Below are 25,751 nucleotides of genomic sequence, written 5' to 3' on the forward strand. Positions count from 1 at the left end.
AAAATCGCAAATAAAAAGTTTAATTTCAAAAACTGAGTTCATCATTTATAAATACACTAAAACATGGTCAATGCAAAGTCAGATGAATAATAGGTACAGTATTTTAACAAAACAACTTTTCTAAAGGTATGAGGCAAAGAAGTGACTTGCTTTACCCAGAATATTTAATTGGTCTGAAATAAGAAAATGAACCCTTTTCTACCTGTTGAAGCAAAAACTTTGAAGACCTATTAGAAGAACCTGACAGCTGACACTTCATTCTGACGTCCTTGGGGTCCCAAAACACCCCAGTGATGGCTGAATGTTCCCCATTATAAATCTAAACACCTAAGGCTATTCTCACAACCATAATATAAATCTTCCCTGTTGATGAGCCATCTCTTCTAAAAAGAATTTTTACACATAATTTGATCAAACTGGCGGTCACTACACAAATTTCAAAAGACAGTTTCAAAGTGTAGAGACTACGTCAGGGGCTCGGAGGTTTAATCAGCAGGACTGCTGTAAACGGGTCGTGTTGTGCCCTGGCCGGGTGCCCAGCAGAACCAGTCGGGTCTCAGAGCTACCGGCCGCGTGAGACCTGAATGCAGGGCAGGAAGTGGGAAGCTCTCCTCACCACTCACTGTGTCACTGACACGCGTGACACAGCTCAGTTTAGTTTTGTCTTCAAATGCCATGTCTTTTTTGTAGTAAACAGCTATCTCGCAGAGTATTCTCTGTGCTCCTCACGCACTTCAGAACCTGCACTTGACAAGCGCTCAGTCAGGATGGCTTCAACTCCACCTCCTATGTACAGATTTTACTCGACAGCCACAAAAGCTGTTTTGTTGCAATTAAAGCAATTTTTAACTAAAATACAGTACCTGATTTGTGGTTTTTACATAATTGAATAAAAAGCCTACAGAATAAAACTGTTGACATCTTCTCTGCCATTCTAGTGAAACAAATCACTAACCCCCAACTTTTAAAAAACTTTACAGTTACGGATTCAAACCTAATCATCGTATTTCATAATTGACTAGACAGGCTATTTCTAGCGGACTTCTTAAAAACCACGCTGTGATACCTGGCCGAAGGACTGGGAGTAAGGCACACGTGGACATTCCGGTGAGCGCAGGAACGCAGCGTGGACCTGAGAGTGCCGGGTCTGATGTCCTACATGGCCCCGACCGGGGCAGCCACCAGCCCGGGACAAACAGCCGGCGCCTGACAGGCAACAGGTCTTCCGCCAGTGGCTCCACTGTGAGTCTCAATACTGAAAGTATATTAAGGGAAGATTCACTTTTAAAAAGATCAGTTTTTCAAAATGTTCCATCATGAGCCTGGACTGGCCGAAGCTTCCGTTCTCGGGGTGCGTGCTGAACAGCCTCTCGGAAGGGACGATGCTCGGGGGGCAGCCCAGAAACCTGACCGCCAGAGCAGAGAGGCCCGGCCAGGCCGCCTTCTTCAGGTTCCAGTAGGTGAGCGGGTCACAGCTGTGTTCAAGCACCTCCTCCTCCAGATACGCGAGCACCATGTCCTCGGGGACCTTCGTCTTTCCTCGCGGGTCCTGCTGCTTTATCTCGGCCATGAGCGACCACAGGTTGTCCTCCCCACCGGAGTCTTTCGATGGGGAGCCTGGACCACACCCGTTGGCGACAGGTGCGTCCTCTGAGGTAGAATGCAGCATCTCGAGCTCCCTGATTAAATCCTGTTTGTACTGCTCGGCCTCCTCCTCGGAGAACAGCGAGGCCTTGTAACGCGGGTCCAGCAGGGTGGCAAACACGTAGCGGGGGTCGTGCAGGGTGGCGGACAGCCGGCTCACCACGGCCTCCTTCAGGGCCTTGAGCATCGTGTCAATGCCCATCGTCTCCTCGAACAGCATCTCGACCTTCCTGGTCAGGATGTGGATCATGGGGATGACCTGGCTGAGTGTGGACACGTGCGTGCTCATCTCCCGGCTCGCGGCGTCGAAGGGCTTCAGCGCGTGACACACGGACTGCATGACCTCCCACTGGTCACAGCTGATCAGTTCTCGGAAGTTACACTCGATGGACATCTCGTTAATCGCCCTCTTCTGTTCGACGAGTCGTTCAAGCATGTGGAACGACGTGTTCCACTTGGACGGGACGTCCTGGATGAGATGGTGCTGCGGCAGCTCGTACTCCTTCTGCAGCTCGGCCAGTCTCTCCTTGGCCCTGTGTGACCGGTGTACCCGCTCGCATACCTTCCGCGCGATGCTCAGTAAGTTCTGGACCATCCTCTGGCTCTTCATAGCCTCGCTGACAATCAGGTTCACCGTGTGGCTGAAGCACTGCACACTCGAGTGGTCCCCTTCGTTCAGCGTCTTGCCTATGCTTGGGTTGTCGGTCACTGTGATGCCGACCTGGAGGCCGGTGGATGTCACCCAGGCCTCCCACCAACATTCCAGCTGCTTCTGAATGCTGTTGCCGCTGTAGTCGCAGTCAATCTGTGACACGTCTAAAAGTGCTGAGCAGTGGTGGTCCTCACAGTGCGGCCGGACCGACGACTCGAAAGTGACCCAGTGAGCAGTGAGGGTCAGGTACTCCCGGGTCTGGTTACTCATCCATATTCCGGACGTGAAGTGGATCACGCCACTCTCAGCTTCCTTCAGATGTGACATAATTATCCGCTTCACATTATCGTACATCCCTGGGATAGCTGTCCTGGAGAAGTAGGAAGGTGAGGGCAAAGAGTACTGAGGTTTCAAGTATTCGAGCAGCCTATTAAAGCCAACATTGTCTACAAAAGAATATGGCTGAAGGTCAAGTGCAATCATTTCAGCTATGAGACTCGTTATTTTTTTGGCAACTGGATGAGAGTCATAGAGCTTCTCATCGGTGTCATCAAAGGAGGAGGCTCGTGACAATTCTGTGCTCAGGGGCTCATGGCCGCTTGGAGCAGAGGGCAGCGCGGTCTTGGGGACGTCGGCCTTCAGCACGTTGCCGTGGAACCTCTGCAGATGCCTCAGCAGACAGCTGGTGCCCAGGTTGGTCGGCTTTTTCCCCCTGCTTATTGTCCGGCCACAGTGCAGGCACACGACTTTCGTGGGGTCTGCAGGGCAGACGGAAAAATGATTCCACAGCTTTGAGGTCTTCTTGCTGTGAACGGGAAACAGAGCTGGACTGCTTTTTGTCACCACTGTTGGCAAGTCAGTTAATTTGGAGGAGGAACTTTCTGCAGAAGCCAAGGTAGCATACGGAGAATTTGCCAAACTGGCCCCCAGAAGGCCTTTTTGGTTCCCAACCACTTCTGGGTGGCGTCGGTAGAGATGTCTCATCAAACAGCTCGTGCCCACGTCACCCTTCTTCCCCCGACTGATGACACACCCGCAGTGTCTGCACACCGCCTTCAGGCTGTCCGTGGGGGCCAGCGAAAAGTGATGCCACACTTCGGACTTCAGCCTCTTCACCGCCTTTTTATTCTGTTGGAACGCAGCACCAGGTCCAAACAAGCGAGGGCTCAACCTGTCACCTGGCCGCTTCTGGGGGGAGGACACCAACGAGGCCTTGCCGGCGGCATCGGAGGGCGACGACACCGACACGTCTTCCATCAGCGCGTCTCCGGGCAGCAGATGTGACTGTAGCTCCTCCGTGGGCCGGTCGGGGGAGGAGGCCGCCGAGGGGGACGCCTGGGCCAGCTTCCCCGGCGATGACGACACGGAGCCTGGCTCTCCTTCTGGGGGCGGCGGGGCAGGCAGCAACGTGGGGGGCGCGGAGTAGAGGGGCGGGATGGCCGCGCCCCCGCCGTTCTCCTGCAGCACGATGGCGCGGTGTGCCCTCCACATGTGCCGGATCAGGCAGCTCGTGCCCAGGTCCTTCCCGTTCTTGCCTCTGCTAAACTCATTCATGCAGTGGATGCAGACGGCCTTGGAGCTGTCGAGAGGCGACAGGTAAAAGTGCCTCCAGACGGCCGATCGCCTGCGGGACCCAGATGTGCCCTTGGGAAGCGCCAGGCTCCTCTCCGCCCCGCTCTCTGCAGCTTCATCGTAGTGGGGCGTGGGGAGCTGTGAGTGGGGGCCCACTGCAGCCTCTTCCCGGCCGTACTTCTCGGAGGTGGACAAGTCGGAAGAGATGTCTTCAGAAGACATGACGGACACAGATTCCTCCGTCACTCGATCGGGAGATGGGATCTTAGATGCCATCCTCTGGACCAGTTTGATGGGTGACAGTACCGTGCCCAGGTCTCCGACCTCAGCGGGCTGTGGCGGGAGCAGCAGCGACGGGGGCGAGAGCGAGGCCAGGGCTGAGGCAGTGCCGTGTTCCTGGACGAGCACCGTGGGGTGCGCTCTCCGCACGTGTCGCATGAGGCAGCTGGTGCTCAGGTCCTTCTCGTTCTTGCCCCTGCTGAACTCCTTCATGCAGTACATACATATTGCTTTCGTGCTGTCCCGAGGAGAGATGAAGAAGTGCTTCCAAGCCGGAGACTTCTTCCTGGAGCTTATGTTCCGGCCGGACAGCAGGCTCTGTGTCACGGCCTCCATCGCCACGTCATACAGCGTGCTGCTGTACTGTGAGAACAGGGACCCGTACTCGTCCTCACCGTCGGCGGGGACACACCTCCCCGGTGGCTCACAGCCACAGCTCGTCTCTCTGGTCTCTGCCTGTCCGTCACCACTGTCGGCTGGTTTCCTGTCCTCTTGCTCAATTTTAAAGTCCATTCTTTCCAGACTGTGGTTCGGAATTTGACCGTCATCTTCCTCTTCTATTTTAAAATTTACTTTATCGGAAACAAAATCACCATCCACTTTGGAATGAGTTTCCTGGTTTATCTCCATGGCTGACCATAACTATTTTTGCTGCTTCACCATGCTGATATCTTAGGTTGGTAAAAAAAATGATCCAAACGCACACTTGTGGCCCAAATGCACATTTTCTTCAGTGATTTCACAGCTCTATCTTTCGGGATGGTTATGAATATGGCCAGTCATACGTCTCCCTGGAAACCAGAACGTGTGACTCATGAGCACATCATTTTCGGGCGCAGACCACTGCTTTCCAGGAGTTGGGTAAGTCCTTCACGCTGCAGACACACATTCATACAGTGCAGCCCTGCCTGTCGTCTTGGAAACAGGATGGCTGCCATCTTGATGGCCCCTCTGCGTTTCCTGTAAGAGATGAAATCAATCAAGCACCGAACGAAATCACACATTTAAAACTGATACTGCCAGGGGTACACCAGCCTCAACATTCACAGGGGAAAAAAAAAATCCCACGATGGTAAATTAAAATAGAAACTCTTGTTCCCTAACTTTTTTACAATCCACTTGCACAATGAAAATGCCCCAAAACTGTAAAACAAACGAAAAGTAAAGATATATATTTAAATTCATTAATAAAGGATCAGGTTGGGGGGGGTCACAGAAAAAAACCTACAACGGTATAAAAAGGTTGGTTTGGTCTAGAACTGATACCCTCAGTCATCAGACAGTCGAGTAGCTGCTGTCATCAGCAGAGCTGAACTCCCAAATCAGTCTCACTCCACCTGCAGCAAGGATTGTCACAGGAACTGAGAACCCGGCAGCTAACGTACGTGACAGCCTACTCAGACTGCACACTGAGCATCCTAAAGAAAACGAGGACTGCCCGCGTGCAGGGCTGGAGGGGAGGTCTGTGACAGCACACTGGCATCCAGCCTGGGCGGCCACTAGGACAGCGGCCTGCAGGGACACACCAGTTCTCAAGGACTGTAAGACCTTGACCATGACAGAGGCCAGAAGCAGGGTGCGTGCTGCTCTGAAGGCACATGAGTCTGATGGGAGCAGGAGCAGGCGGCACCTGGCCACCCAGCTGAGATGTGAGGGACGGTGCGCAGGGCAGGAGTGGAGCTGGTAACAGTATAAAGCAAGCAACCAAAACCCAGTCCTGGCTATACGGCTGCACGAACAGCAGGGAGAACACGCTTACGACACTGAAACGAGACCCTAGATAACCTACGAGAAGCATGCCTTTTTTTTGGGACACCAATCAGGGGTTTAGTATAAATAACCACCAGCACAGAAAAACTCAAAACTACACATAAACCAAAACCAGAATGCCAAATGGTGGGGACAAAAGGCACATTTCTGATCCTTTGTGTTAGCCAGCCCCGAAATAAAAACCAAAGCGAGAACAAATGAAGACAATGGGAAGGAAAGGCTTGCGCTCGGCTATGGGAGGAGAGAATGGCCACAGAACCCGGGGTCCAGGGCCAAGCCTGGGCCGGGAGGGGGACGGCCAGGTCCTTCCCAGCTCAGCCGACCCGAGCTTCCCCAGGGGCACCTGCACCCTGCCGGCTGGGAGGCTGAGCCAGGCCGAGGGCAGGGCCTGCTCCTCCCCTGTGGGAGCAGATGGTGGCTGGGCTGGGGTCAGACACAGGCTCTGCCCATGTGTTCAGGCTGCCCACGGAGAGGATGGTCACGGGGGTCGCCACAGTGCCGCCAGCAGCCATGCAGACAGCGTCCTGCCACCTGGGACCAGCACAGCTCAGAGGTCACTGGGTGCCCAGGGGTGATCGCCTGATGCCAGAAGCTGGGCCAGCCCACAGGGCCTGTGCCCCAGCACGTGGTGGGACACTGCCCAGCTCCATCCACCAGCACAGCCCCTGGGGACGCCAGCCTCTCCCAAATGTCGATAGCAGCCGTTCATGTATAAAACGTGACATAAATGTGTCGTGTATGTATGTTAAGAAGACTGTCATTTATTGTATGTCAAGTATATCCAGTGTGAAATAATACGCACTATATACATATTGGTCTCCGTCCTCAGTTCCTGCTTATTTGGTCTTTAACCCCGGTTCCTCAAACCCTTGTAATTTCCTGAGTAATGGCGGTGTTGACACAGAGCTCTGGATCCCTTGGGATTTCCTGGGTGATGGGAGGCTCTCTTGTTCTAACAAGGCGAGTCCGGGCGGCTGCTGAACGGGACTTGGTACCACAAAGACCAAGCCATGGTTAGAATGTGGAACTTTCAGGCCTGCCCCGCCCCCATCCTCCGGAGAGGGGGAGCTGGGCTGGAAACTGAGCTCACAGCTGACCGTGCCTGCATGATGAAGCTCCCTAACAATCCCACAAGTACAGGGTTCGGGGACTTCTAGGCTGGTGAACACGTCCGTGCCCCATCTCCACGGAGACGGATGCTCCTGTGCTCAGGACCCTCCAGATCTCGTCCTCTGGACCTCTTCACCTGGCTGTTCACTTGGCTCCTTCATCACGTCCTTTAACAACGGTAAGTGTTACTATGTAAGTACGTATTTCCCTGGGTTCTGTGAGCTGCTCCAGCAAATTACCAAACCTGAGGAAGGGGTTATGGGAACCCCAATTTGTAGCCGGTTGGTCAGAAGCCCAGGGGACACCTGGAGTTGGTGACGGAAGCAGGAGCAGTCTTGTGAGACTGGGCCCTCAACCTGTGGGACAGACGCCGCCTCCAGATGAGCTATGACTGCTGGTCTTTGCTTCAGAATAACTGAACGAGGGGTACAGATTAAACGGAAACGGCCATGAGTTGGCTGCTACCTGTTGAAGCAGGATGACGTGTCATGGGGCTCATTATGCTGGTCTTTCTAACAGACATGAGAAAACATCCTGAGGAATTGTTTTCAGACTTTCAAGAGAAGCAGTGTAAACAGGGAGACAGGGGAGTGATGTCTTCAAAGTTCTGAAAAAGTAAAAGCCAAACCAGGATTCAATACCCAGCACCAATATTCCCACAGGAGTGAACACGAGATAAAACACTGTCCAACAGATCAAACACAGAACGTGTCACCTGGTGACCTGTACTTCAGGAAATGCAAGTGTTCTTCGGGTAGAAGAATATAACTGCCTATGGAAGTTCAGTGATGCAGAAGAGACACAGCAATGCAAGCGACAGCAATGTGGGTGGAGAGCGAGGTGTGAGGTGTGCTCACTGCCACTGGGGGCCTTTGCTTCTAGGCCTTTCTGATGAATTAACTAAAAATCACACACACACACACACACACACACACACACACACACACACACACACAGTGAGAGACATGCATATAAATAAACATCTTGATTTCACGCTGACACCTCTAATTTCAACCCAACACCACAGGATCCTTCTAGCCTCCCTTTTTCCATATTTGTAACTTCTTTCTCCAGCAGTGAGAAATCTGGCTCCCACCACCTTAAAAGATTTATTCATTGACTCGGTTCTACAATATCCAGAAAGTCGTTTCAGAATGCTAACCCATACCACCAAGGAAGAACAAGCTTTCTAACTAGAGATACTAGTTTATAAATGTTTGTCTTTGGGCTTGAGTGTACATAAGCAAGCATTGTGTCCAAGAGTTTCTTGGGTCAGTGTTCCCTCTTAAGGGTGGTTATTTTATTCATTTGAAATATAATAGTTGTTTCTGTTGGTAACAGCACAGAACTAGATTAGCCACACCACAATCTCAACAACAAGACAAAATTGATGGAATATTTCCTTACCTGCAAAGTATAAGCCGAGGACAAACCAAGTACACATACAAGGCCTGTACAGTGTGGGATCTGTACAGGAGGAAAGAGACGGAAGCCCTGGTCATGTGACACACAGATAATCCCCAAGAAGCCCACAGGTACTCTGGCAGTGCCAGGCCAAGCTGCTAGAATCGGGAGGCATGTTCTAGGCGGTCAAGCAGGGGGCGTCGGGGCCCCAAGGAAGGCCCAAAGTGGCTGGAGCTGAGCTTCCTTCCAGGCAAAGACCCACAGCAAAGAGAATCTGCTGGGGAGAGACTCAAGGACAAAGGAAGGAAAAGGCAGAGAGAGGAGAGGGGACACCCCACGAGACCACAGAGCCAGCTACTGTCCTGAGTGGCAGGGTGAGGACCTCTGTGCATCAACTGCTCCAGAGAAGCAAAGAAAGTGCAGAACTCGGAATTAACCCACGGCCTGCAACAACCTGAGGAGCGTTAATTCAGGAAGAACTAGGGGCCCTGTGAGACAGCGGGCTGTGTACTGGATCGCCCACCTTTCCTTCCCCATGAGCAGCCACGAAGCCAGCAGCCCCACAACCACAGCAGGGTGCAAATCCACAGCCTTGCAGCCACCAGAGGAGGCACGTCTGGTCCGCAGCCCCTTGAAAAGCTCTGCTCTCTGCAGCACTGTCACTGTCTGACCTCTGTCACAGGTCCCTACGACAGCCCCATTCACAGAGCACAGCTACTATTTGGCCTGACTTGGAGCTTGCTTTGTGGGCGTTAGTTGAAAACAAACAGCTGCACCTTTTTTTTTTAACATCACAGCTGCCTAAAGCTGTAACACCAGGTGGGGCAAGCAAGACCCTGGGAACCAGATGTCTGCAGGGAGCTTTGAAAAGCGTCCTAGTGACGTCGAAGGGCGTGCGCATGTGCAGAGCTGTGCACAAGCCAGGAAAGACATGAGGCGCCCCTGCTGGCTGCCCCTGAAGCCCTATGGAAGCAGAAGGTGAAGGCAAGGCCAACTGCTTGAGGACAAATGCCTGTCCCAGCACATACACACACAGAGCTGCCAGCAAAGGTGCCCGGCATATCTGGGCGATGCATTTAAGGAAATCTCTGACTCATCAGTAATTGACCACCACCAAGCTAAGCAAGCAGAGACTTAAGTGGCCAAACACTACAAGGAATACAGACTTTTCAGAAGTAGAGCAGACTAATTCAGAATTAGTGCAGTAAAGTTACTAAAGAAATAAACAGGCTTCTGCTGACAAAACAAAACAAACCCTAGCAATAACAACAAACTCCAGAGGGAGGGGGATCTGATGTCTAGCTTTCAACAAAAACAAAAATATTACAAGACACAAACAAAAGCAGGAAAATATGGACCGCATACAGGAAAGTCAAAAGAAACTGTCCCTGAGGGGCCCATGTGTTGGACTTACTAGACAAAGACTTTACACCAGCTATTATAAATATGTTGGAAGAACTAAAGGAAACCATGTATAAGGAAATGAAAGGAAAGTATGCCAAATGTCTCACCAAATAAATATCAATAGAGAGACAAAAATTATAAAAGAGAACCGAGTAGAAATTATGGAGCTGAAATATATAACTAAAGTGAAAAATTCACTAGAGGGGCTCAATAGCTGGCAGAAAAAAAAATCAGCAAACCTGAACACATGTCAACTAGAAAAACTAAACAAAATCTGCAAGCACAAAGAAGATTATCAACCAACATGAACTAACAGATATCTACAGAATACTCCATCCAACAGTAGCACAATACATATTCTTTTCAAGTGAACGACACATTCCACAGTACAGACCATATGCTAGGCCATAAAACAAATATTAATACATTTAAGAGGACTGAAACTATGCACGTATGTCCTTTAGGCACAAGAGACTTAGATTATAAAACAATAGGAAATTTGAGAAATCAATAAATATCTGGAAATAAAAACACATTTCTAAACAATTCATGGGTCAAAAAGAAATTATAGGGAGCGTTTGAGATCTCGCTCTCCAGCATATGCCATCAGTTTGGCTCAAACAAACTTTCATAAAAATTCACATTTCTTATGTCCACACATTGCGTCCCACCCTCCGCCACAGCACACACAGATGTGTGTGTGTTCCTCCCCACCGCTGGGCACAGTTCTATCACAGGAGAAAGACTTTCAGATATTTGCTCCTGAGCCTGGACCAGATCTTCCCTAAATTCTCTGCAACTTAAAACAACAAACAAACAGGTGTTCAAACACTTGAACTTAGTGAGTCTAATATTCTCTTCTACGTCCTTGAGAGCCAGGATTCTCAGGGTAGAAGAGATAAAAAAAGGTCAAAGAAACGTCCTATAGTCAGTGAGCAGAATAACAACAACAAAAACCACATCAAAATGTATGAGATACAGCTAGTATTGTGCTCAAAGAGAAATTTATGGCTTTTAAATGCCTATATTAGAAAAGAAAGAGCTCAAATCAATAATGTAAATATTCACTTTAAAAAAAAAAGGCCTAAAATAAATAAGAACCAAACCAAGGCAGAGAAGAGGGAAATAATAAAGATTAGAGTGGATATTAATGAACTAGAAAACAGAAAAGTGATACAGAACATCAATGAAACCAAAAGTTGTTTCTTTGAAAAGATCAATTGACAAATCCTTAGCTAGATTCCAAGAAAAATGGAAAACAAAGAATGTAAAAATGTGCAGACATCACCAGATTCTACAAAAACTAAACGGAATGTAAGAGAATACTATGCAACAACTTTCAATCAACAAATTCCACAACTTAGGTGATATGGAAAAAAATCCTAGAAAATAATAAATTACGAAAAGTGACTCAAGAAGAAATAGAAAATCAGTATAGACCTATAACAAGTAAAGAAATTGAATTAGTGACTTAAATTTTTCCCACAGAGAAAAATGTAGGTCCAGCTGACTTCCCTGGTGAATTTTATCAAACGTTTACAGAAGAAATAATACAAGCATTCCACAAACTCTTTGAAAACAGAGGAGGATGGAATACTTTTCAGCTTATTCTAAGGGGCCAGTATCACCTGGACACTAAAGCCAGACAAAGACAGCAAGAAAAGAGAAATACACACTGCTATTCCTAGATACATGAAGGAAACCACCATATTTTTAACAGTACATGAAGACTGCAGGAGAGGAGGCGCCAGGAAGTTAGTTATGTTGAGTCAGATCTTTTTAAATTCCAGAAACCTAGCATTATATGAAAATAAAAGTGGCAGACAGAATAATGGGCCTTCAGAGAAGTCCGTGTCCTAATCCTTGGACCTGTGGCTATGATATGCAAAGGGGATTCATAAGATTGCAGACGGAGTTAAGGTTAGTGATCCTGGATAACAGGAAAACTATCCTGGATTAGCTGGGTGGACCCAATGTTATCACAAGGGTCCTTAAAAGTGTAAGAAAGGGGCAGAAAAGAGACAGAGGGAAAAATGCCTTCAGAATGATCAGACAGATGTGGCGACTGGTGCTGGCTCTGAAGACGGGAGAAGGGGTCCCATAGCCAAGGAGCACAAGTGGCCTCTGAAAAGCATGAAGGGCAAGGAAACAGATGCACCTAGAGCACCTGCAAGAGGAGCAGCTGGCCGACATCTCAACTTTAGCCCACTGAGACCCACCTCATAAATTTGGTTCTGACCTCCAAATTTATGTTGTTTGTGGTACTTTGTTAAAGCCCCAATAGAAAACTACACAATAAGAAACAAAAAGGATTAAGGTCAAATCCCAGAAAAAGATAAGAGAAAAAAATAATAAAGAGCAGAAAAATATCTCTATAGATAATGAAAGCACACAAGAAAACAACAGCCTCAAATTAAATGAAAACTATAACTTATTTCAAAAGAAGCCAGCACTATTAAAAAATAACACGAACAACAGAAATCAGGATGGAAGAGGAGGATTTTTAATGAAAGAAATGAAGAGAAAAAGAACTCCAGAGAAACTGAGCAGTTTAGAGACAGGTAAATAGCCCCAACACAGGGGTGATCAGAGCACCCCTCACCAAAAGGAGGGGTGAGGCAGGAGAGCAGAATACTGAAAACTGTGCAAGTACCCATTGGGAGCGGGTACCAGAGAGAGAATACGTTGCATAGTATTCTCTTACTGGACCTAAAGAAAAAGAAATGCCATTCAGGCAAAAATCAAAGTCACTTACAAGGGAAAGAAAATAAAATTGTCATGAGTTTGACAGCAACGTTTTGTGCTAGAAAAGAGAATAACATATTTAAGATATCCAAAGAAAGAAAATGTGAGCCAAGGACTTTATATCCAGTCAATCTTTCAAGTATAAAGGATGCAGAAACTTGTACGAAATGCAGGAATTCAGGACCAATTTTTCCACGAGTCCTTCCTGAGAAATCTACTGGAGAACAGACATCAACCAGAGTCTGGAGAAACACTGACCTCAGGACTGGGGTGAGCTTTGGTGTCTGCGTGGGACAGTGTGCTGGTGGTGGCGGTGTGCGCTACAGTGTGGGGCCCATATGACTACAAAGGATGGGGACAGCAGGGAGTCGTACAGAGGACGGCAGCCATTGTCAGCCAGGACCTCGACGGCGGTGCTGCCTCTGGGTGAGGCTGGTGTGTAGCGAGGGGAAAGGCAAATGAGCACTTAGGGAGTCTAATACTCTCTTCTCCTCCGTCCTTGGGAGCCAGGTAGAAAAGAGACAAAAAAGGTCAAAGAAACGTCGTCCTGTAGTCAGTGAGCGGAATAGAAACCCTAACTTCACTGCACAAACCTACAGTGAGCACACCTAACCCCCAGGTCGTGTCTCTGAAACACCCCTGTCCACAGGAAAGACCAGGGCTTCTTGGAGGAACAGCTCAATCCAGGCCAGGGGTAGGACGGACACCGGGGGCCGAGAACACGCTGGTGGACCAGAAGCAAGGGGCTGGGTCAGTGTCTAGGAGCCAACTTGTAAAGGTTCCCACTGTGCAGAAGTGAGACAACTGGAACATAAGTAAGGACCATAATAACAATACATTAAAACTCATCAAATATGTTTAAATCTAGGAATTCATAAAACCAAAATACAACCAACTGGTCCCCTTTGGAGGACCACAGGAAAAGGCGTGATTCTCCTGAAAACCGACAAAGAGCGCAGCATTTACTTCAGTGTCCCACATGAACTATCGCACCGGCTAGCCAGTGGGTAAGGACAGGCTTCTCTCCTGAGGCCAGCTCACAGAGCTCAGAGAGCAGCAGGAACCGAGCAACAGCACCGCCGTTTCCTAACTGCTCCTGAACTAAGACAGCTCCGGCATCAGAGAGGGACGGCACACATTTGGTGCCTCCTGATGGAACACCTGACCCTGTGAAGGATCTCAGAGGTCAAACCTGAACCTGAGGGAGGCTCTACAGCCAACTTCTGACTCACAGGGGAAAAGGACAGAGGGACGCATCACACCACACCAGAGGCCCGCTACCAGCCAAATCTAACTGCGGGCCACGAGTCCCACCGCGGTGCTTCCTCCACCAATGACGTCCACGGGAAGTGGGTGGGGTGACCTGTGGGTAACAGACTGAAATGTCATATGGAAAAATAGGCGACTACTATTTAGAGGTGCAAAATTCATAAAACTGAAGAAAAGGAAGTAACTTCCACAAAAGTGAGGTCAATGGTTACCTTTGTTGGGAGGGAGGGAGACGTGATGCATAGGACACGTGGGGAGCAAGAGTTTATTTCGTGCCCCAAGCGATGGTTACAGAAATGTCCACCTTATCACAACTCATCAAGCCATACATTTATATAATATTTTATGCAGCTTCTGTATCTGTGCTATACTTTAAAATAAGAGCTTAAAAAAAAACCCTTATGAATCTGCAGTGAGGCAGGCATTACGGTGTTGGTGCCAGGGGCTAACAGACTGCCTGCCCCACAGGCCAGAGACACCCAAACACCATGTCTGCACACACCGGATTTTTATGCCCGAGTGCTGCAGAGAGCGAGGAAGACCTCCGAAGTAGACGACGCCAGGACAATTCTCTCTCTCCATTGAAAAAAGGACACTTGTTGGCCCCTAGCTCATGCCATCCCCCAAATCAACTCCAGGTAGCTAGTCCACTAAGTAAGTAAAAAACAAACAAAAAGAATGAAGTCTCAGGATAGGAGAGGATTTAGCCAAAATGGCAAGTCGTGGGGCCGGCCCGGTCGCTCTGGTGGTTGGAGCTCCATGCTCCTAACTCCGAAGGCTGCCGGTTCGATTCCCACATGGGTCAGTGGGCTCTCAACCACAAGGCTGCCAGTTCCACTCCTCGAGTCCCGCAAGGGATGTTGGGCAGTGCCACCTGCAAGTAACAAAGGCAACTGGACCTGGAGCTGAGCTGCGCCCTCCACAACTAAGATTGAAAGGACAACTTGACTTGGAAAAGTCCTGAAGTACGCACTGTTCCCCAAAAAAGTCCTGTTCCCCTTCCCCAGTAAAATCTTTAAAAAAAAAAAAAGGCAAATCCTGAACAAGCCCTTCATAAAAGGGGCCCCTAAATGGATGCAAAGGAGCTCAGCCTCATTGCAAAGCAAGGAAGTACAAATTAAAGCCACAGCAATGCACACACTGTAAAACGGCTGGGCCGACGTGCACGTGCGCATGCACGGGCTGGCAAGGCCGCGCTGCTGAAGACCGGTGGCACAGAAGCATCTGCCACTACCTGGGGATACTCAGCATCACATCTGGGACCAGCCATGGCTCCCATCCCAGGAACAGGCCCAACAGAAATGCCTGTGTGTATGCAGCGAAAGGCTGATACAGAAACGTGCACAGCAGTGTGCAGTGCTCACACGGCTACTGACCATGGAAATGTAAGCGTGGAACGTCACAGCACTGAAAACGAAGTGTCATTATACTCACCAAACAGGACAGTGAGCACAAGGCGCAGACAAAAGCACACACACTGCCGGTCCCACGTGGACTCCGCGGTAGAGGTGGGGAGGTTAACGGGAAAAGGGGGAGGGCAGGGAGGTCACGGCGACATCCCACGTCCTGACCTGCGCGATGGGCCCGCCTCAGCTGGCGACAACTCCCTGAGCCATGTGCATTCCTGTGTGTGCTGAGGCTTGGGGGGGGGGGTCCCCACCACTGCTGCCTTTGCTGCAGGGGAGGGTCAGCCAGTGGGTGTAAGCGAGCAGCCACACAGGTGAACGTGTGGGGGGGATAGAAAACGGCGTAGATATGGAAGACTTTCACTTTCTAGTCTCTGTGCTTCTCTTTCGCTCAACTAGTTTTGCATGGATCATCTTACAATCATAAATAGCATGTGTTTCTGTTTTAGGAAAAATGCTGTCACTTGCTCTAGTAGTTTACTACTGAAGAAAATCTTTTCTTCCATGATTTCAGCACCAATTTAAAATGAAAAGCATGCTAGCTTTGGTTTTCAAACCACAAATGGACTATGTTCCTCCAGCCTTTTTGATAATTTTATATATGTGTGAAGAACAATTTGCTGTTTGCGACCTACCCTAAAACTTCGCAGGTGACACTCTGGCCTTTTCAAGATGAGGGCTACCTGCTGACAGTGCATCTGGAACCAGTTAGCCATGGTTCTGATTCTACTCTCCAGCGAGCGACAATCAGCTTAAAATAAAACCAGTCAGCATGAATATAAAACAGGGTAATCACTGACAACCAGAATCCTTCCAGAACAAATGCTGTCACTGCTGCTCGCAGCCCGACCCCCAGCACAGAAGGGAACCATCTCTTTCCAGCTAGAGGCCATGTTGATGATGACACCACAGCAATGAAGAAAATACTGTTACACGTGCACAGTGAGCGCAGCCACCCCAGATCTGAGCAGAGATTGAAAGAGGATGACAGATAGACAAGCAGCATCCAAAACCAACACTTCCTGGAATTATTTTACAGTTTCAGTTTCAAAGACAAAAACACCTGAAAGTGATGGTAGCTAATTGGGGGATCCTTCCCATGGCTAGAAAAAGTAAAATGTATAGAATATTCTCAACCTCAGACACGTGTTCTGAATTTTTGGACAATCTATTGTTATTTTCTATTTAAAGAATTAAAGAAACCACTTTCCGAACTACTATGATGCAGAAGTATCGGAGTGTGAATTCCCACGGACGGTGTTCCCAGTTCTCTTACTGCATTAGGTTGGTCAGACTCCCTGACTTCATTTCATGATCTCAAATGCTCTACTACATATATCCAATGTAGTAACGTCTATTTTTCCATTTTTCATTCAAGTTAAAGCACACTAAGTAAATACTAGGCCAAGATACCGGTCTCACTGGTGGAGGCTGGCAAAGCCGCAAAGCGTGGTGGCAGTCTGTCGGTAAGGCTGAGTGCCCATGGCATGCCAGCTGGGGCCACACCCCCGAGGGGACTTACCCATGGACGCAGCAATCCCAGGGCTGGGAACAGCCCCTGATCACGAACCTCACCAAGTACAGAACAACATCCGCCCGAGGTTAGTCCTGCAGCATTCCACAGCCAGAGGCTGGAAAGCCACTCAGACACCATCTTAGTGAGGGCTGATGCACTCGTGTGGGCTGACTGAAACAGCAAGACACACACAGGGTAAAGGTACCTTTTATGAACGACAGGAGGGAAGAAAAGGGGAGGTGTGTGTGTGTGTCTATTTTTGCAGGATAAAGCATAAATAAAAATGGTTGCCTACATTGTGGAGAAGACAGGGATGGAAGTGAGATCTCTGATCGTAACCCTTATATAATTTTGACTTTGAGCCACGTAATTATTTTGTACATAAAAATAAAAAGTTAAAGACTCCAAATCCAAGGGGCGGCCGAATGGCTCAGTTGGTTAGAGTGCGAGCTCTGAACAACAAAGTTGCCAGTTCGATTCCCACATGGGCCAGTGAGCTGCACCCTCCACAACTAGACTGAAGACAACAAGCTGCCGCAGAGCTTCCAGAGGGGCGGCCGATGGCTCAGTTGGTTAGAGCGCGAGCTCTCAACAATAAGGTTGCCGGTTCAATTCCCGCATGGGATGGTGGGCTGCAGCCCCTGCAACTCAAGATTGAAAACAGTGACTGGACTTGGAGCTGAGCTCAGCCCTCCACAACTAGATTGAAGGACAATGGCTTGGAGTTGATGGGCCCTGGAGAAACACACTGTTGTCCAATAAAATTTAAAAATAGAAAAAAAAAAACCCAAAACAAATAAACCTAATTGTACATCAAATGGACAACACGGCACAGACAGAAGAATATATATCAAGGAGCTTTACGACATACCCAAAGGGCACAGCTGACCCTTGAACAACATGGGTTTGAACCGCATGGGGCCAGTATATGTGGAGTTTTTTCCAATAAACACCCGCAGTACTCTTTTTGATCTGTGATTGGGAGTCCATGGATACAGAGGGCCACTGTACGCTTTGATTTGTCTTTTTATATAGAAGACTTGTCTGCGGGGGTCCTGGAACCAATCCCCCACAGGTACCAGGGGCCAACCTAAGTTTTTGGGGAGTCAATTTATATGTAGATTTTCAGTTACATGGGGGTCAGCTAACCCCTGTGTTGTTCAAGGGTCAAACTGTTATATACTAAACACAGAAAGAACTTAAACACAAAACACCTTAAACTTCTCTAAGCGGTTTCATTAGTAGGAAAAAAATATTGTAACTTAGCAATCTATTTTATATTTTAGCATAATACAAATAAGTAATTATGCCAATGGAATTAAGAATCAAGATTTTCAGGATAAGAAAACAATGCAAATTTTAAAAAATCAAAGAAATTAAGTAAAACCGTATTAACTTAAAACGTGTATTGAAAGGATAGGTGCGAACTCGTGATGTTTTAAGTGTATTTCCTTGCACCATCCAGCAGAGAGGTGCTTACAGCAGTGGCAACGATGGACAGTGAGCACGTGATCCCCAGAGCGTGGTTTCTAAGTAACCTTTCTGCACGGCGAGGAACTGAAGCGCTTTGGAGAAATGGCTCATTGCAGATCTGGAAAGGGAAGGGAAACGTGCCAGAAAGGAAGTGCTCCCAGATGATGCTGGGTGAGAGGTTGCAATCATCTGAACATCCAAAAACAGAAACAGAAGGCTTTAGTAGAGTGTAAAATAATGAATGAATAGAAACCCACTAGCCTGCACTGACAGTCAAAGAAGAAGGAAAAATAAAAAACATGGGGGTGAATATTACAGCCAACTCCTTCCCCTGCAAAGTGGTAAGAAAGGGAGAATTCAGCATTTTCTTGTCTCCTTGGGATGTAATGGATGAGGGAAACATGAATGAAAGTGGGCTCAGGCCCAGCGGACCCCCTCCGAGGACGGCCTGCGTGGAAATGGGCCTCCTTCCTGCCAGATCCCAGGGCGGACACGGGGCAGAGGGGCAAGTTAAATGACAGCGTGGAGACAGCAAGTAATTCCACGACACGGCACATTCACAAGACACTGGCCTAGTCTCTTCAAAAAGTCTGTCGAGGAAAAAATGGGGGCGGGCAGGGGAGGGGTGTTGCTCCAGAACTAAAGAGATACAACAAGCGTCGCAATGACTACACCAGATAGATACTGGTTTGGAAAGAAACAGCTAATGACAACTGGGGAATCTGACTGGATGGGCCACTGGATTAGTTACGTTTCTTAGATGTCGGCGAGGACAGTACTGTTGGTTGTAGAGAAGAACATCCTGCCTTTTCTTCGGAGGAAGGGACATCAGCGGGGACGTGATGTGCCATCTGCAATCGCCTTTGAGAAAGCTCGGCAGCCACCCGATGGGCAGGAGGGACAGTCATGACGACACCGTCACCGGGCTCCATCCTGTGGTGGCACCATGCTTTCAGCCTTCTGTAAGCTGGGAACCTCATAACGTAACCGTGAAACACTGACGCACGTTTGCTTCCAGGTCAAAGTACACATGCTCTCCAGGAGCCGTCAGGTACACGGAGGGATCCAAGGGCAGCGGTCAGTCCTGCCGATGTCACACCCAAGGGGACAGTGTTCCCACCAGGGTCAGGCAGCGAGGTGGGGGTCTACATCTGCCAGCCACGTTAGCATATGCTGAGCGTGTGTGGCCACAGCTAACATATTCCAGGGGTGGTGACAGCACCAACTATCTCAAAGCCAAATGCCGGCAGGAACTACTGTGCTCCAGCAAAGGAGACTCCAGTCGTGCACTGGCTAAACCCCGATGGAGACCCCAGGCCACAGCAGAGAAGCTGCTAAGGCGGAGGCCTCAGAAACCCAGAAGCAGAGCCCTCTCCGTGCGATGCGGTCGGAAGCCGTGAGCAGGCTCTCTGGAACCAAGGCCCACGCCAGGCCAGCAAACAGGCCCTGGTAAGGTCAGCTGGTCCTGTTCCTCCCAATATGTCCTGGATCACAGGCCAGGGCTCTGTGGGTGGTTGTCCTATGGCTTTTCTGGGTCCCCTGGTACCTGACACCAGCACGCTTGTCGCCCACCTTTCTCTGGGTACAGGGCAGTCGGTCTGAAATTGCTGCTGTGGCAGGAAGCTGCTGGAAGAGTCTTTAAAGTGTTCTTTTCTTCCAGGATGTGGAATACGGCTCCTGCGACAGGGTAACGGAGCACTCCGGGAACCGTACCCAGCTCCCGACACCGCTCCCTCTGCAGCGAGCAGGCGAGCTGACCACAAGGTAAGGCTCAGTGAGCAATGGCCTTGGACCAAAACTCAGCCCTTCCGTTTGTATCTGCAGGGGTGGTGAAGCAGGACAGAGCAAGCAGCCATCACCCCGCGGCGGGCCGGCGGGGTCGCCCCAGCCCAGCCCAGCCGGGGCCGGTATCAGCTGTGCGTATGGCACAGACGTTTCTGGGACAGAGCTGGGGCCCGGCTGCCAACAGGTCTCTCCTGACCGAGCTCCACTTCAGGAGCATGAGGAGCTAGGGAGGGCGACCGACAGGACAGGTTCAAGCAGAGGGGCCAGACTCCACCACCCATGTGGCCTCCACTCTGTCGCCCCCAGGCCCTTGGGGATGGACTCAAGGTCCTCTTGCTCCAAGAGGTGAGGTCTGCCGGAGCCCTTCTCGCAATGCCCACCACCCGTGCCCTCGCCCACCCATACTTGTCCCTGGAGCACTCACTGGCCCTGCTCTGGCCCATGCCTACCCATCACTCCTAGGCTCTCCTGTGGCGGGCCTTCTGGTGAGCAGCTCCGCTGCCCAGCAGGTGGTGCAACGCCAGGTGCGGGCAGAGGCGGGTCCGGCACCTGTGTCTCTTCCATCCCCTCTGCCTCAGAAATAGGGGCCATGAGGAGGAAAGACTTTACTGTATTCCTAGCAGTGCCTTCCGGAATTTCAACTACCAAAAGGACATATCAAATTAGCAAGGAAGTGACCTGCAATATTCCAGAATAACGACAAATGCAGGCAATGAAAAGTGGGGTGAGAGAGAAAGACGGGGATGCAGAAGGGCCGGAAACCGGCTGTAACCCAGACACTGGAGGGAGGCGGGACCTGAGAGGCTGCGGGCAGTTAGGTGCGAGAGACCTCCGATACGTTTTCATGAGACTAGATTCAGCAAAACAAAAACATAAATAAGAACAACGGATCCCTATAGCTTCTGTCCTCAAGTTCTGAGATTTAAATAGTGCCTTCAAAATCCAAGAGGAATTAGAAGAACGACAGTCGCTGACTCTCAGAAACTGCACGTTTTGTGCAGAGAAGCTCTGGAAACAATGCTGGTGAGGTGGAGTTGCCTGCGCCTCTAACCGCACTGCAGGCTCCGTGGTCGCCATTGTGCCCAACGGTCACTCACCTGACCTGTCCCCTCACAAGGCGATCATCACACCCAAGGAGAAGGAAATCAGCCCCGAGGGGCTGAAGCCAGGCAAAGAAAACACGGCAAATACAAAACACTGACCGTGATCACTGCTCTTGCCGCTCCAGCAGCTCCATTCCCATCTGATCACTCTCCAAACGTTATGTGGGACAAGAATCTGAAACACAGACACACATACAGTTGTCCCTCAGTGTGCAGGACCCACCTCGGCTCCCCAAATCCAAGACACCCGCGTCCCTTATGTAAACAGCACAAGGCGGGGTCGGGGCGCCGATCCCTACCCCACGCACGTGCAGTCAAAAATCGCGCACAACTTTTGACTCCCCCATATTAATACTAATAGCCTATTGTTCTGGAAGCCTTACCAGTAATGTAAACAGTCCAGCAACACATTTTTTGTATATCTGTTATACACTATCTTCTTATAATAAAGAAAATCATAAAGAAGTACATTTACATTAGTTATTGAAAAAACTCCGCATAGAAGTGGACACACTTCACAGTTCAAACCCATGTTGTTCAAGGGTCAACTGCATTAACATATAACCTACACATAACCTCCATAAACTTTAAATCATCTCCAGATTACTTACGCTTCATACAATGTAAATGCAACATGACTAGTAGTTATACTGTATTGTTTCGGGAACAATGACAAGAAAAGTCTGTACCTGTTCAGTACAGCCCGACATGCAACATCATAGCCAACTACAAAGCAGACACCAGCAACAACGTAATTTTCTTTTTTCAAATATTTTCCGTCTGCCAGCAGACGCAGAACGGCCCAGGCGGCGACAGAGGGCCTATGCAGAGGCAGGGACAGAGACCCGACGCATTTCCCTCACTAAATGAGTACCTCAGAGCAGCTTCTCCGGCACACAGAATTCAGTCAACAACCCTTATAATTTGCTTAGTCTTTCTCCAAGGTGTTAGGGACAGTCTTTGCACAGCTGGAGTTACTTGGGGACCTCCTCGTGTGCTGTGTAGTGCATTAACTAACAGCAGAGTGTTCCCATCCCAAGACATCAGGAATTAACCGGGCCGGGAGGGGGCACTGCCAAGTACTCAACTGTCAAGTGGACTAAAAGTCTGCGCTGTCTTCCAATAGAGAAGAGTGTGTCCTGTGAAACTTTGAAGATTCACAGAATATCTCTTAACTTGTGCTACGTTTCCTGAGAAAACGTAAATCCTGACACCCAGACAGAATCTGTTTAAGGGTTTCAGGAAAGTGGATTCGTCACAGACAAGACACCCCACTGGAAAGCCTCAGCGAGTGGAGTCAAACTCCTATAAGCAATTTCCTCTCAAAGGTAACTTTGTTTAGTAACCAAAATTCACAATTGAAACCTGGCTTATACATAGCACTTAAAAACCCCAACTAAATCCTTCCTAGTCTCGTTTTAATCACTGTGCTACAGAGAAAACATCAAAAATTAATTACTCCTACATATAAAGTCACAAGGATACTCGTGCTTTAGCAAACTGGCTCCGTCAAGTCTGAAGTGAATTTTTAAAAACCGTGCACTTGATCTGATTCCAGTTAACTCCAAAACAAATAACTTCCCTTTTCACAAACACCAGAATGCCAATAGAACCCGCCTGTTGGCTCAGCTTGGCCGGCGCTTGTTTCCAGAGAAACGTATGTGTCCAGGGAAAGTCACCGACAATAGGGAGACAGCACAAGGGGAACACCGGAGCTGGCATCGCTCTTAGGTGTGGGTCACAGAAAAAGGACAAAAGATGCACAAATGACTCTACGTTTACCTGGGCCTAGAAAAGGCTACAATTGGAAAAACAACTGAAATCATGCTTTGCAATGTGATACATATTTTTATTAATTAAAGTTGAATGATCATACTCAGAGATGCATACAGTAACTGAAAGCTTCAAACGCATGCACTAATAATGAACTCGTCTCATTTGCTTCCTAAGACATATTTAAATGGGGCCCCTGGTGGTTTCTTCCTGGAAATGCCACTGAAAATGAAATGTATCTAGAGAAAAAATCCTAAAAACATAATTTGCAAGGCAATTCGCTGTGGTGGCAGAGGGCAAAGTGCCTCAAGAAAGACACCCATTAGCACCTGCCTCCTGCTGGTGGAGCTGCCCCGGCCGCCTGGCCAGTGACCCCCCACTCGAGAACCACTCTTCTCGGATGCTTTCCGTCCCCTCTGGCCCTGCAGCCACGGTCCTGCTTGTGGCTCCTCCAGACCACGACTCGCTTCACGCGCCGACCCCACGCGTGGTCAGCCTTTACTCGGGCACCAACAGGGGAACTTCTGAGAAGGCACCTCTCGGAGCCCCTCCGCCCGCACGAAGCCCCCGCCCCCTCGTCGTCTGCTCCCCGAGGTGGCGGCGACGGGACCGCACCAACTTTTTACCACTTTAGGTGTTTCGTCAACAAAATCCTGCTGCCCGGAAAAAGCGCTTCGGGGGCGATCGACTGGCCGGGCCGGGTCTCCCGGGCCGCCGCTCGCCAGCTGTCAGCGGAGTCCAGGTCGGGGTCGGGGTTTCGGGGCCGTGCTCAGGCTCCGGCGCTGCAGGCACCGCGGCCCAGTCGGGCGGCCCGGGCGGGGTCGAGGCCACGGGAGGCCGCGCCGGCCGCGGCCCCCAACCCCAGCCCTTTGCCCCTGCGGGCGCAGACAATATCGTAGGGGTCCAGCTCCGGTCCCGGGCCCGACCACTAGCCCCCTACCCCGACCGTAGCCTGGCCCGAGCCCCCGGGCCCCCGAACCCGGCCCCCGGCCCCCGGCCGGCCCCGACGGCGCGCAAGGACCGCCGGGCCCCGGCGCGAGCTCGCGTCTGAGACAGAGCCGGCTCTGGCCTTGCACTCACCGCGGGCTCCGGGCTCGGGCAGCGCGGCTCCAGCCCGGGTGCCGACGACGGACAGCGCAGGCGGACGCGCTCCCATTCATTAGCCGCGGCTTTGTCTGCCCCCGCCAGCCCCTCCCGCCGCAGCCTCCGCCGCCCGCAGCCCGCCTGCCCGCGACGCCGCCGGACGCTGCGCCCCTCCCAGGGCCCCGCGCGGCGCGGGGCGGGGCCGGGGCGGGGCGGGGCCGGCGCGCGCAGGCGCAGTGCCTGCAGGCCCGCCCCGCCCGGGGGCCGACCAGGAGAGCGGCTCCAGGGACCGAGGCACTACTGACCGAGGGGGCCCGGGGCAGACTACGCAGGCGCAGTTCCGGGTGCCGGCCCCGCCCCCGCGCTGGTCTGTGCGAGCCACGCAGGCGCAGTCCCGGGTGCCGGCCCCGCCCCTGCGCCGGTCCGGTCCGACTGTTCAGGTGCAGATTCGCATGCCGACCCCGCCCCATGGCCGGGTAGGGCCGACCACGCAGGCGCAGACTCCGCATGCTGGCCCCGCCCCCGCGCCGGTCCGGTCCGACTACTCAGGTGCAGCTTCTCGCGCTGCTCCCGCCTTGGCCCGGCACGGGCCGCACACGCAGGCGCGGTCCCCATGCGCCGGTGTCGCCTTCGCTTTCTTGCCGGCGGGACACGGAAGGGTCCCGAGGTGTTGGCGGCCTAGGCGGGCGCTAGGCTTCGTTGGCAGGTGTGCTGGCGCGGCCCTATTGCGCGTTCCCGGCCCCGGGCCCGGCGCCCAGCTCGCCCGACCGCGGAGCACCAAAGCCGCCCAGGCGGGGAGTCCACCTGCGGGTTGACGTGCCTCGCGCGCCCTCAGACGCGGGGCGCCCTGAGTCCGCCTTACCCGGAAACGGCGCCGAGTGACCCTCTGCTCGCAAAGGTGCTCCGAGGGCTGTGCAGCGATGTGCGTGCACTTAAGCCTTTAAGTCTAGGGCGGTCAGGTGCTTCCATGCGCGGCCTCATTCCCTGTAGAACAGGGATTACAACTTAACCCCTGTTGGGCCAGGAAAGTGGACCCGCACCCGGCAGAGGCCAGAGCGAGGAGGCCTCGGGCGCCGGTGTGGCTGCCCAGCAGCCCCTCGGGTGGAGGCCCGGCGCCGGCGGGTGCTGGCCACGGGGAGACCCAGGCCTTCTTGGAGTAGCTGTAACAAATCTGGACGCACGATTTCCTGATACAGATTCCTGTGCAGGCCAGATAAATGCTTCAGACTGAATTTAGCCCCGAGGCCCCTCGTCTGTCACTCTGTTTTGGACCATAGCTTATTTTATATCAAAAAGAGAGAACTATGTTCACTGTATAGGTCTCAGTGTAATGATTTGGAAGTCGTTCACTCAACGATTATTGGCCTAGTGTTATAAGGTGAGTCCACGTGCCTCCTCTGCCCTCTGGGGGAGGGGTGGCTTCCTCCCCCAGCGCCCCCAGCCTCCGTGACCCCCTCCTCTGTTGCTGCACCCCTTAGCCCCCTCATTCTGCTCCAGCCTCGGGGGCCTGACTTCCATGACTGAGCCACACATGCAGAAGCTTAGGATCTTCTCACACCCTCGATAATTTACTTATTTCTGATCATAACTCAGTAGCAGCAGAGTTTTGTTCTTTTTTTGTTCTCACCGATGGCTCCCACCTCCTAGAACGCTGCCTGAACACACAGCTCTATTTGTTGTAGAGCTCCCAGCAGCAAACCGAACTGCAGTCTCAACCCCGCCCACCACCGGTTTTTGTACCGTTCTCCACCCCCCACCAACGA

At 50.9% G+C, this 25,751-nt stretch overlaps 1 protein-coding gene across 1 annotated transcript; it reads right to left on the bottom strand.

Annotated features, from left to right (window-relative positions):
- Positions 1 to 51: 51 nt before the first annotated feature.
- Positions 52 to 24,160, bottom strand: ZBED4 (zinc finger BED-type containing 4). Its single transcript, XM_033116271.1, has 3 exons — positions 23,986 to 24,160; positions 21,232 to 21,307; positions 52 to 5,107 (listed from the first exon to the last, which is right to left on the bottom strand). Exon 3 carries the CDS (start codon positions 4,775 to 4,777, stop codon positions 1,250 to 1,252), a length of 3,528 nt encoding a protein of 1,175 aa, XP_032972162.1. The 5' UTR covers positions 4,778 to 5,107; positions 21,232 to 21,307; positions 23,986 to 24,160; the 3' UTR covers positions 52 to 1,249.
- Between the last annotated feature and the right edge of the window lie 1,591 nt (positions 24,161 to 25,751).

Source organism: Rhinolophus ferrumequinum, chromosome 10, assembly GCF_004115265.2.
Source record: "Rhinolophus ferrumequinum isolate MPI-CBG mRhiFer1 chromosome 10, mRhiFer1_v1.p, whole genome shotgun sequence".
In the NCBI taxonomy this organism is placed as follows: domain Eukaryota; kingdom Metazoa; phylum Chordata; class Mammalia; order Chiroptera; family Rhinolophidae; genus Rhinolophus; species Rhinolophus ferrumequinum.

Excerpts from the sequence above, each read along its gene's own strand:
- ZBED4 (XM_033116271.1), bottom strand. The coding sequence starts at position 4,777 with ATGGAGATAAACCAGGAAACTCATTCCAAAGTGGATGGTGATTTTGTT.